The 13789-nt window shown below is 37.6% G+C and overlaps 1 protein-coding gene across 1 annotated transcript in view; it reads right to left on the reverse strand.

The window, feature by feature from the left end:
* The window catches only part of Ranbp9 (RAN binding protein 9), a 79442-nt gene that overhangs the window by 9906 nt on the left and 55747 nt on the right, over positions 1–13789 (reverse strand). Inside the window, 5 exon segments of the mRNA XM_027410445.1 lie at positions 3453–3604; positions 5154–5275; positions 8186–8330; positions 11056–11246; positions 12807–12915. Coding sequence (XP_027266246.1) covers positions 3453–3604; positions 5154–5275; positions 8186–8330; positions 11056–11246; positions 12807–12915 — 719 coding nt within the window.

Raw genomic sequence — 13789 nt, forward strand, 5'->3', positions numbered from 1 at the left:
TTACTAAAAATACACCTCAGGTTTACGGTTTCAGCAGCACACAACCATTGCATAGTATGTTTCAGGGGACATGGTGCTGCTCTGTAGAATAGCTGGCACTTAAGACTGTATTTGGATCTAAAAAGATCTAGATCAGAGCTACCTAATGCCGTCAAGAGTGTTGATTCACAAATGGGCAAGGTTCTGAGGGGAAATTCCAGGTACAAATTCCCAAGACTTTTTATAGGATGTTGCTCAATGTTTAACAAAACTGTATCTTGACACCTCTGACACACTTAAAAGTTTCAAGGGAAAACATATGATAAGCTTTGAATGTAAAATATTCCCCAAAAGCTCATGTGTAAGACTTGGAACTCCAACAACAACAACAAAAAAAAAAAACAAAACAAAAACTTTGAAAAGCTGGGCATGCTAGTGCAACTCTTTAATCTCAGCACTTGGGAGACAGAGGCAGGTGGATCTCTGTGAGTTCAAGGCCAGCCTAGTCTGGGTTCCAGAACAGCTAGGGCTGTAATACAGAGAAACCTTGTCTTAAAAAACAAAAACAACAACAACAAAAAAGACTTGGTCCCCTTGTACAAGTGAAGTCACTGGAAGATGACTACACCATGAGCGGCATTCCAACGTGGGGGCAGCAGCAAAGCTTAAAAAAAGTATTTTGACCACAAAAAAAATGGAGTTAAACATTGGGTAGACTGATACTAATGACACACAGAGGCACAACTCCTTTAAGAGGAGGCTTCCTTGGCTCCATGCTAGCTGCTAGCTGCTAGCTGCTAGCAGCAGGCAGTGCACTACACTTTGTGGCAGTGTGGACCCAACAATTTCCCAGAGCTGGGGCAGTAAATGTGGCTCCCACCAATACCTCCACCATGAAGCTAAGCTCTCAGGGAACCAAGCGGGGGGAGGGGAAAGCCTGCTGCCAGTGCCATGTGCTAAGCTGAACCATGCTGGCAACTAATATCACAGTCTAAGATTCGTCTCGTGAGATTAAAACAGGCTACAGTGCGTATAAAAATATATACAGGCTGTGTTATATCTTTACATTTTTTGGCTGCTAAGAGACACTGTTTTATGAAAGATGCCGAATTAAATCAACCTATATATTTTAAAAATATCTTGACTTCAAAATGGAGGTAAAAAGGTATGTTGCTTTGGGGGAGGGCTTTGTTTTTATTTTCACAGGAAATGAGAGGCTGTAGATTCATTCCAGTTTAAAGATGATCAGGTTTGACCGAAGAAGACATACCCACCCCCAAAATCCTGACTACAGATATAAAGAAATAAACAGTAACTACAGGAAAAAGGAAAACTACAAAACAACAGATATTCTACCTATTCAAACATAAAAAAAAGTCATCTTTCGCTAACTTGTTGTATAACACACAGTCTATACTTGTATTGATACACACATGTATGTTACCTTTAAAAGTTTATGTATTTTCAGAACAAAGGGACCAGACACTAATGAAAACGGTTGGCCCACATGACCTAGCATCTTAAAATGCCTCTGTTACAGTCTCCTCAGAATTCTGCATCCAAAAGCTTCAATGCTGCTGGTTGAGATGGTCCAGCCTCACAAACTACTCCAGCCAAGCCCTAACAATTATTCTGATTGTCTCAAGATTCCCCCAAATATACCAGTGCCCAAAGACAAAAGGAAGTAGTCTAGAGAACAATGCCCACATTCCTAAGAGATGGGGTCTGGGTGGGTCTGGGTTATTCAGTGGATTATGGATGTCTGTCATTGTTTAGGGGAGATTGGTTACAAGTTATTATTGGTAATGGTCAGGAAAAAAAATGAACAAAGGATATTAGACTCAAGGATCTCATTCTGAAAAGAAAAGGGGGAATATAGAATGATAGGATAAAAGGGTACATTACTGAATCTACTTTTAAACTTAAAAAGCAACTACTAGTCTTAAGTATTTTACACTGGTATAGATTTTGGTTTATTAATACAAATTTAAAGTTATCTTTGCTATACTATATGTATGTTTCTACTCTTGCTTGGGAAACTGGTTATCCAACTCATTTTAAAATGTAATGTGTAACTAAAATACAGGTTAGTGGTTAGTCATCTATAATAATAATCAAATTTATAGTCATACTAAGTATGTTTTCAAGGGTAAACAGATATATTTAGATAGATGGTCTTCAAAGACCTATGGCACTTAAAATGTTTTAATAATGTAAGACTTTATTGACAGTGAAATATGTCTGCTGCTGGCAGCACCAATTTATTTCAGAAAAGATAAGGGGTAGCAAAGAAACGTCATATGGAGTTTGCTTTCCTTATGGCAAAAGCTGGTCATTTGTGCACAGAAACTTGCCTCGATTGTTGACAGTATACTGTCCAAACTGGACCAGCAGGACACAAAAATGCTACTGCCAAACTTTGCTAAGACAAGGTAGGACAAAATTCCTTCAAAATTCCCTGCTTCTCAGAAATGTCTGTCAGATATTTGGCCTGTAAGCCAAAGTTAGATGCCCCAACATAACAGAAGAACCTAGGGTGACTGTCCAAGCAGCCAGATGTCCCTAACATTAGGTAACATTTCACCCTTCTGGGGTCTTTGATGCAGTTCAACACAATATAGTCATAGATAAATTTTTCCTTAGTTATGATAAAAGGTAAATTAGATATAAAACTTTAGATTCACAAAGATAAATAATAGTAGAGTTTTTTTTCTAAATTTTTCAAATAAAAATGGACTGTATATTATAACTGTAGTTCTTGTTAGTAAATGTTGAAGTTAAAACCTTCCTTTTTTAATTAGAGAAAAAGGGGGATATTCTTTCATATTGTGTGAATATGTGTCGCTGTGATTGGGTTAATAAAGAAGCTGACTAGCCAATAGTTGGACAGAATAAGGCTAGTGGGAGAACCAGACTAAGGACACCAGGAAGAAGGGCAGAGAGAGGAGTTGCCAGTGACACATGGAAAAGAAACAGGAGGTGAAAGATGAAAGAGAGGTAACTCCACATGGCAGAATGTAGATTAATATAAATGGGTTAATTTAAGTTTTAAGGGTTAGCTAGTAACAAGCGTGAGCTATTGGTCGAGCATTTCAAATTAATATTAATAGTGTCAGTGTTGGCTATTTGGCAACTTGTGGATAGGACAGAAAAGTCCACCTACACATGAGGGTTCTAACTTCATCAATGAATTAATCTGACAATGGAAACAGGAGAAGGTGGAGCCTACTTGTAAGGAATAGGCCACTGGAGGCTTGCCTGAGAAGGGTATAGTTTTCCCTCACCCCATCCTTTCTCTGTCAGTCTTGCTCTAATGAGTTCCCTGGGATGATGAGGTTCTGTCTCACCACAGACAGACCCAGGAACAATGCAGGCAAGTGAGGACAGACTGAAACCTCTAAACTGGTGAACATAAATGCATAAATGACCCCCCCCCCCACGTTGTTATCACTGAAAGCAAGCAACGGTCTCACCTTCAGCATTTTTTTATTTGCTGTGTTCTTGCCACATTCTCTCCTGAGCTGCTCACTCATAGCTTGTAGCTCTCGGCCAAAGTGGATCATTCTTTCTATGGCAGCCTGACTTCCTCCACAGAGCTGGCGTCTTAACTGACTGGAGTCAACTTCTATAAGCAAAACAAACAGCCATTTCACTACTTATTGAATGGAAAACAATGGGGAAAAAGTGAGAATACAAAGTTTTTATATAACATTTTGTATACTCTTTAGTAACTACTTTTTGGTATTTCATCTATACACAGATATATGTATATTCTTGAGACAAGGTCTTGTCAAGCTGGCTTGGCCTCCCAAGGGCTGAGGTTACAGGTTATATACCACCATGCCCGGCTGCTAAACAAAGATTCAAAAAAAATTTTATATGGAACTTTCTAACTCAAAGCTACACTTTATCTGTCTCAGGTGTCTAGGATCCAACATTCAGTGCAACCAAAAGGAGAGCACCTTTCAATGATTGCATGGAAAAAATAAGTGGAACTCCCTAAAACTATATGAAACAACACGAGGGGGAGAAGTGGGGGGGGGGGGATGAGAATGTGAAACACAGTGATTCCTTCTCAGGCTTTAACTGGTAACAAACATAAAATAAAATGTTCTTCGAAATTAAGCCCCTATAGAAACATTGCTGTATCTTACTAATGGAAAAAAAAAATATTTACACTATTAAGGAAAATGTTACCTTTAGAAGAATTTTATATGCTGTTGACTAATACTTAGTGATTGACAACATTGTACCCATAAAAATCACTACTAATGACAGCATTCATATGATGATGAAGAATGGCTAACATTTACAAAGTATCTAATATAATTAGCTTTTTATAGATGAATTCATCTGCTCTTCACAATGACTTAGGAGATAATATTTTATGCATTTTACAGATAAAAAAAACTGAGGTACACAGCAATTAAGCAGTCTGTCCAAGGTCAAGCAGCTAGTAAGTGGCAGCTGCAGCTTTCAAATTCAGGTAAATCTGGCTCTAAATTGCCCCTACCCAGTGTGTTTCTATCTCTAGATAAAGAGGGTCTGACATCAGCAGCAAAGACAGACCAGGCTGTCCCTTAAACAATTTCAGTGATTATCTTTATCAAAATTACAATGAAATCTAATACTGAAGCAAATTCCACAAATGACTTATAAGCTTTGATCATTTTCACTGTTTGATAAGGATGTATGCTGACCATTTAACTCTATAGGCATTAACAACATAAAGTGAGGCATTCAAATGCATTACTAAGGTGTTGGTTAAAAGTGGTTGAAGTCACACCTAGGAATAGCACTATGCATGTCATATGCTTGAATTTAATGGATTAAAGAGATTCAATTTAGCTGAAATTCACAACATTTCTACCCATTTGGTCTTACTGACTACACTGGAAATGAGTGTAAAAATGTTTTCTATCTCCAGCCCTCACCCCTGAGGTAGTGAAGTATACAGGGTATCACCAGAGCTGAGCCAACAAGACTGGCTCAGGGGCCCTTTCAGGGGCCTAAAGGTGCCTGCTCTCTCCAGAAACCCATGCTCACAAAGAGTGTTAAGTGAGATGTTTCATCTTTGAAATCTGGTTAATGCTCAGCTGTGAATCAGTCCAAGTAAAAACATAACCTTGTAGCCACCAATTTTTATTTAAAATGTAAGAAATATCACTGCAGACCCATTTCGGTGTCACAATCTTCCATTTCGTGGTCATGTTTAGAGCTACCATTTAGGAAACCATTGGATGAAGTTTCTCCAACTCCATTGGAGTAGTGATCTGTTTCCATGTCTACATCATTACTGAAAATGAAAAAAAAATCTAATTTTAGAAATTAGTTTAAGGTAAGTTACTATACAACTCCATAGCCTATAAAAACTAATTTTCATAAAACGACAGCAATCTTCAAATGAGGTACAAGAGGTTAAATCTCAAATGTATCAAGCACACACATAACTCATCTTTAATAAACCAGAAATCCTGAAGATGCAGGAGCAGAGAGGCACATGTACAAGAGTGTAGTGATTCTTACGACTTTACATTAACACGGAAAAATCATGCTTTGACATAATACTTGTTTTTCAAACTCAGATCTGCGCTTCTTTCTTTCTTTGTCCTTGAGTCTTCCCAAGACAACTCTCTTTCTCCACTGCCCCAAGAGTCACTTCTAGCATTTAATGGAGAAACTCTGCCCAATAAACTGATAAACCTGGCTCAGAGAACCCAGCACTGCTTCCCTGCCCTCATCATTTGTTTGCTTCTAGACTTCATACAAGTCTCTAGACCTTTTCATATCTACATCATTACTGAAACTTTGCATTTGGTCCCTGTCCTTGGTATTTAAAAATATGCTATCTCAAAAGTAACTACTAAAAAACAAAACAAAATCCAAACTACTCTAGCTCATCAGCTTCCAGCTACCTAGATCTAGATTTGAACTACTACTCTCCAGCCCACGTTGTTGGCCAGTGACTCTAAAGGACTACCCCATCTTCATTTTAATTTTTATTTTAATGGGATCTATGCTGCCCAGGCCTTGAACTTGCAATCCCCCTGCCTCCACTTTCGAAGGAGCTGAAATCTCAGCTATTAACCACCACAGCTAGCTCAATAAAGCTTTATTTTTCAACAGTAGCCAGATGGTTTGTGGACAAGTTCTCATGTTCGCTTATACTGTATTGTATGAAAGCCTCTGCTACACATGTCCTTTCAAATCCACCCAGGCTTAAAGAGATATCTTAAGATATCTCCTATGAAGAGTTAAATAATACTTAGCCCAGAAGTGGATAGAACTGGTGAAAATTGAGGAATTTCGGGAAAAGGGCATTTCTCATTCTAAAAGTAAAATACATTCATTTATATGAAAAAAAAACCAACAAAACAACAAAAATTGTAAACCCTAATACAGATAACCCACTAGTTAACAGCTGAGGGTGGAGTGTGTGAGTAGTGTGTGCACATACACATTACACACCAACACCCAGCCCAGATTCCTGTTCAACAATTCTGTAAGGTAAACACAGACCTGGGAGATGGGACAAAGGATGAACAGACTGACTCAATATGAATACTATGCTTATCAGAGAAATCTCATAAGATAGAAAAATAAATTTTAAACTTTAAAATCCTTACTATCACAGTGTTAAATAAGCTTTTAAGAATTTTGGACAATCTGATTTACTACTGGAGGCATTCATTTATTCACCCATCCACGTACACACATTTAAAAAAGCCTTGAGGCCTGTTCAAATATTGGACACTAAGAATATTATACGGCTCTCCATGTGCTCAGCTAGTTCATGTACCCCAGAGTGGTCTCCAGCAGTGCTATGAAGAATGTTAATATTAAGGAGCACGTGGTGAGAAGGTACAAAGCAAGGAAAAGGTCTATGTTACCTACAGAGGCACCACCTGGCCTTGGGTCTTAAAGCCAGAACAGGATGAGTGGGTGGGGAATTTCAGACAGTGGGAGGAGAGAAAAGCACAAGTCCCTAAGCCGGAATTCCGGGTAAGAACTCTCAGCTCTGCAACTTATTACCTAATTAGTGACCTTAAAAAATAGCATTTACTTTCTGATATTCAGCTATACATCTATAAAATGGTTTAAACAGCTAATGTCCTCTTTACCGACCTCACAATATTGGTGCAGAGTAGTCATTACCCAAGTACAAATACTTCTTACTGCTTAGCAGTTTAAAAAGCAGTTGCTAAGTTTGCCATCTTTTTCCTTCTCTACTGCAGAGGAGGATGTTGCACTGTCAACCCTGAAGCTAAGCAAGAACAGGTTTACTGTGCAACTTCCTGTCAAGAGGGTGGCATCTAAGAGAAAATACCATACACCAACAGCAATCTTACTGGCAAATGAAAGCAGAACTCTCTTAAAAATACCATTTATAATTATTTGTTTTCCATTCAGAATTTTTTTTTTCTAATAGGTCAGCTTCACTGTGACTAAGTACCCACCCTCCTTAGCAATTCTTTTTCCTATTGTTCTCAAGACTTCTGTGCCCACCCCAGTTTGCAGATCCTGTACCATATACCATTACTTTTACGATTTTTGCCATGCATACAGTATTTCACCACATGATAGATAACCCAGAAATTTCCATCTCTAAACTTTCAAATATAACTTGGTACTAGTTACAGGGCCAAGTTAGTGTGAACCTGGCTCAAATGCTACATCATTGGGCAGGCTGAATGCACATAAATTTGCTCTTGGATGCTTGTATTCAAGTGATTACACTGCATGGATTTTAAGAATGCATGAATGTTAAGTCCAAGTGTGTCAAGGCCCCTAGTATAGTATGTTCACTAACATACCTCTTCTTTCTAATCTTCCAAGTCAGAGAACACAACCAGCAGCATGTCTGGTACCAAACAAGTCCTCAATATTATTACCATGCTAATGACAAAGATTCTTATGTGAGCATCTGTATCACACTGCCCTTGGCAGTAGACAATGCACATACCCCAGTATCTGCCCTTATAACCTTCCTAGAGGGAAGAACATAGTAGGAAAAGGAAGAGCTAAGAAGAGCTCTGCACACAAGGAAGTTAAAAAACCTACAGGAAATAATCTCTACCTTGTTACGTTCTGGGAGCTCATAGCTGCAGGGTGGATCACAGAAGTTCTTCAAACATCATCAATGAAGATGGCATTTATGCCCTAGCCATTTCTACTAATACAAAAGTTAAGGAAATTACTATATTACCTGGTGAAGTTATTAACTTGCTGTGATCTTGACACATTGATACTGTTTAGCTCTGGTACATTCAAACTCGATAACTGGTGTTTACTATGGCAATATGATTGATGTGCTTTATTTGATATTACACCATTGCTACAACTTTCAAAACCTGAGAAGAAAACAGAAACAGATACCACATAGAAACAAACAACATTTGATTAGGTTGCAAAAGTACTTTTGTATTTTACACTTCTAGAATGTAGGAGAGCCAATGGGAAATATAAATAGTTTTTTTAAAAGCTTGATAGTGTATTAAGACTTCACTATAAACTATAATTTCTTCCAAATTTAATTACGGATCTCATTTAATCTCCACAATCACTCATGAGGGCCCTACAACGTTTGTAACAAGGACAAATTATGAGAACTGGGTTAATGATTTCATTGTAGTGCTAACACAGTATTCTTACAAAAGCCTGGATGGTTCAGCCTACCTAGTCAATGTGGGATAGCCTATGCCTCCTAGGCTACAAATCTGGACACTATGTTACTATACTACATGATCTAAGAAATCGTAATGTGGGGCTAGAGAGATGGCTCAGCTGAACTCTAGATGCTCTTGCAGAAGACCTGGGCTCAATTCCCAGCACATACATGGTACCTCACAGCCATTTATAACTCCAGCTTCAGGGGATCCAATGCCCTCTTTTGGCCTCTCCTGCCAATGTACACGTGTGGCACACAAGCAAATGCATATGCAAGCAAAACGCCCATAAAGAAATCAGAATACAATGATATGAATTGTATACTTTGACATAGAAACAATTACAATAAAAATGTCATGTGATTCTGTAATGCTTTTCTGTTCCATCAAGAGCACATGGGGCCACTCTGCATAGTCTGTCACTGACAGAAATGTCATGTGGCATGTTATAATCATCTAATTTTACATATGAATGAACACACCAATTGTCTGATATTCAAGGTGTGAGGGCTAAAGATACAGACATGCAAGTCTTGTCCTCATATGGGTCATGAGTCAAAAAGCCTCAAGTAAAGCTGTACAGAACCGTAGTAAAGAACAGAGGTGTTACCTGATGGGGAGTAAAACTATCCCATCATCGGATCTGCTCTATAAAACTAAGCACAGGCTTTGCAAGCTGTGAGCTGGTAGGATGGCAGATGAGGAGGAAAATAAAGAAACTGGAAGAGCGGAATGTAGACAGGGTACATAAAATTTTTTTCCAAAGAATTACAAGGTATGTGTATGGCTTTGGGGATGACCAGAATCCTTCACACTGAAACAGTGGATTTTATTGAAGAACCTGTCAGAATTCATCACTGAAATGACTCATAACGCAATGTCAATTGAAAGACAAGGTTAAGTTTAAGGTATAGTCTTAATTCAAAATGACCCAAGGAAGTTTACTAGAGTTGAAGACAGACTTACTATGAATAAAGAATTCAAACTGGCTAGAAAAGCTTTTGGCAAGGCAACTATGAATCTTGATAACATCAATAATTTCTGAAATTATGATATTTTCTGTGGAAGCCATGTACTATAGATACTTTCTACAGTAATGTTCTGATAGTTAGGCAGGCAATGAAAGAGGTCTTCTGTTTTAGATTTCTAACCTGAGCCTTTAACAGCCTGCCTTATCTGACCAAGTTAAAGTACTGCAACCCATGCAGTTCCATATATAAAGGGTAAAGTAGGGTTTATTGCTTTTATGTACATAATATGTGAATTCTAAATGTCCCTTTTACTTTATCAAAGTTGATACTCATGCTCTATGTAGCTGATGGTTTTAGACAACGTTGGTCTGAAAGGTTATTATCAATAATGACTAGTTTATTTCTTTTAAAGAACCAAGTTTTAATAAGAAATGTTTAACTGTCTTAATATATCCTTTGTTTTGGTATTCTTTTCAAAAGAACATTGTTTTTTTTTTTTCCTTTGTAAAAAAACTAAGTTTTATGTGAGTACTTCTGTGCTGAGAAGCCTTTTGATTTAAAACCTTTTAGGGCTTATAAATGCTATCAGTCCCAAGAATAACAGGACAAGCATTTGGGATAGTGTTTTACTGATGTAAACTTTAAGTAATTCGTTGTGGAAATGTATACTTGAATAAAAGCATATGTGGCTATACAAACCACTCTTGTGGTTCAGGATATGCAGGCTGTATGTGTATTTAGCTTATTACATTAAATTATTTTGTACTTAGCTTAGAATAAGAATTAAAATTGCATTTCAAGAGGCCAGTCTTTGTGAAACTTGTTGGTGCCTCTTAACATCTCTAAATCAGTACCTGGGGAAATACTACTTGTTTAATCCACTAATATGAGCAATAAATAGTGAAGAATTAACAACAAAAATAAAGCTAAATACACAGAGCTAAGAGCTCATATTGGAAAACAGAGAAGAATGAGGAGGATTAGAAAAAGATCTGTAGAAGTGATGGCAAGAAAGCCAACAGAACCGGAGTGTGAGTATTAAGTAAGCTGAAAAAGAGACAGGGGGAAAAAAAAAAGGTTAGGAATGAGTCAGGAGAGATAGGAAGCCAGCAGACAGCTAGGCTTATAATTGGTGAGGCAGAACAGCCAGATCATTTTAAATCCATACCTTATTAAATGTGATTATTTTCTCATCATTGTCAATGAGTTTACTGACAACTCATTTTGAATGATGACATTTATTTATTAAGATCTGTTAATAGTCTTAGTTACTTATGATACTTCTAGGTACTAATATCCTATATGTCTATTTTTTTTACATAAAACATGAGATTTTATATATACAGCTGAAAAAGGAGACAATAATGTGTAGATTTAAAAGAATTTTACAAGTCAAAATTACATAAAGAAGAGTACAAGTTTAAAACATTGTGTCTCACCAGAAAAATGTGCAGAACTGCTTTTGCCTGGTGCTAAACTGTGGATACTCATTCCATGGCTGGGACTCATGCTTGGACTGCTAAAAGGCCGAGGACTGACAGGGTAACTGTCTTGAGATTTTGGACTTCGGCCTCCCAAACACCGCACTTCACTATCTGTACCATTCACCATTTCTATAAATTGACGTACTCTGAAAGAAAAAAGGAAGTTTATTTAGGCATAATCCTCAAATCTGTATATAGCTATAAAATAAACAGACCTCATTTTAAAACTTAAGATCATTATTTTCTTGGTATCCTATCAAGTGAGTCATGTAAAAGAGATTTTGATACACGTGTAGCTGTTGCAAAGCACAGCCTTCTTCTGGACCTTCCTTACCCAGGCTGCATTACCAACCTCTTAACCAAAATGGGCCTCAGTTGGCTTTTACTGTGAGGCAAAGTCACTGACATTTGACTTACAAAGACTTTCCACTACTTGGAAGATTGAAATCCTAAGCTCAGGAACATCCAACTCTCTTTCTTTCTAATACAGGGTCTCACTTTGTAGTCCTGGCTGGCCTGGAACTTGTTATGTGCAGACCAGACTGGCCCTGAAGTCTCAGAGATCCACCCTACTCTGCCTTATGAGTGCTGGATTAAAGGCATGGGCCACCTTCACAGGCACCTTTCTTAAACAAAAAACTGCATTTAAAAAGTTTTAATGCCAAATCAGGATGTCTATAACCTAAAAAACAGGAAACAAATGATGATGATGTGGAAGTAAATCAAATGATGCACCAAGGAGCACAGTACAGGAGGCCCTGTCAGGCACACTAGCCAGCAATCCTACTTCAGGTTAACAATCAAAGCCAGGACTTAGTAGACGCTCACACACTTATGTGCACAGAAAACGCATGCGCAACGGCGGAGACAGCAGACGGCAAAACGAACAACATGCAGTGCGCATCCACACAATGGGATAACCTCGGGCTGGAGAGATGGCTCGGCGGTTAAGAGAATTTACTATTCTTCCAGAGGACCTGAGTTCAATTCCCAGCACCCACATGAGAGCTCACAACTGTCTATAACTCTAGTTCTGGGGGTTTGATACCTTCACCCCAATGCACATAAAATAAAGGTTAAATTACTTAAAAAACAAAAACAAAAAACAATGTTTAACCTCCAGCCTTCAAAATTAATGAAAATTTGGCCACATGCTACAATACAGACAAAAGTCAAGGACATTATGCTAAATGGCTAAGCAGGTCACAAAACCACCAATACTGTATACGAGGGCTCTGGGCAATCAAGCAAGCAAGGGAGAAGCTACTGTTTAATGGGCAAAATGCACATTAAATGTAAGTGTACTTAAACACATAAGAATGGATGAAATAGTACATTTTATGTATATTCAACTTTTCAATATACCCACTGAGTTACTCAGATACCTTTTAGGAGAAAATTGAGGTTACTGCCTTCTAAGTTAAGATATTCCCATTTTAAGGGAGAGGCTGAATAATAAAAGCAAATAAAATATCTAGTACTTAGAAATCATAACACAAAAACGCTCTCTGCGTTTGTTCACACTTGCTAAGCACCTGCTCTGCCACTCAGCTGCATATCCTCAGCTCCATGTTTTTTAAAAATTTCATTTAAATGTGCTATATTATAAAGGTATGTAAATAACAGAAACAAAACCACAAATCATGAAAACAGTTTTAATTACTTAAGATGTATAACACATAAAATAACATTTTACTAAAACTCACTTTAATGTGAAAAGGAGATTGGGATTTCTTTCAAGTAAACTTGGGTATAACTGTTGTGTTGTTTCAATGGCTTCTCCCATTCGTCCTGCTAACACCAACTTCTGAATTCCTATTCAGAAAAGAAATCAAAATATCAACTCTACAAAAGAGACAACCTTAAATAGCTCCAGAAAAAATTAACAGTGAAAACCTCTAAAATAATTATTGTTAAACTCTCTTTTTCTAAGCAAACTTTGAAGCTTAGATTAGGGAATCAAAGGAAAAATTTCAAACATTAAAAACAAGTCTCTTCAGAGACTAAAATATCATGAGTGAGTATATAAGTATAGGAAAAACATCCACTGAGCAGTATTATATTTTCAAACAGTAAGATCTAGAAGACTATGTTTTAAAGAAATGACACTAAAAATAAAATGTCTTATTGAACCTTATGACTCAGGAGTAGAACACCAGACTTTGAAAAAGTCAGGACTTTGCTAAATTAGACACCAAGGACATAGAACACTCGAGTAAGTGACCGTCTCTGTGGGACAGAGCATTCAGAGGCAGTGAGAAAGACCAGCATACCATGTACCACAATGCACTGCAACTGGCCATCCAACCGTTAAGGGGGTCCTCTCACCCATCACTGTTACCTGTTCTCCATTTCCTCTTTTTACTATTGCCCATCAGATGGGGCCTCTCTGATGGCTAACTTACATCCAGGATCAGCCTGCTCTGCCCTCGTTAAAACAGTACCAGCATGGGCCAGCACAAGGCCCTAAGCAATGAATACTTATGACCAACACTACCTTAAATTTAGGTAGCAATTTAGAAGACATTTAAATTTCTTTCAAAGAAAAAAAAAATCATATACTATCTCCACTATCTCATCAAGGCTGGTACCAAAACAGAAAAAAAAATAATAATAATTTCACATACTATCTCCACTATTGCATTAAAACTGGTTCCATAATAACACAAGAAAACTTTGTATCAAATGC

Source organism: Cricetulus griseus, chromosome 3, assembly GCF_003668045.3.
Source record: "Cricetulus griseus strain 17A/GY chromosome 3, alternate assembly CriGri-PICRH-1.0, whole genome shotgun sequence".
NCBI classification, from domain to species: Eukaryota; Metazoa; Chordata; class Mammalia; order Rodentia; family Cricetidae; genus Cricetulus; species Cricetulus griseus.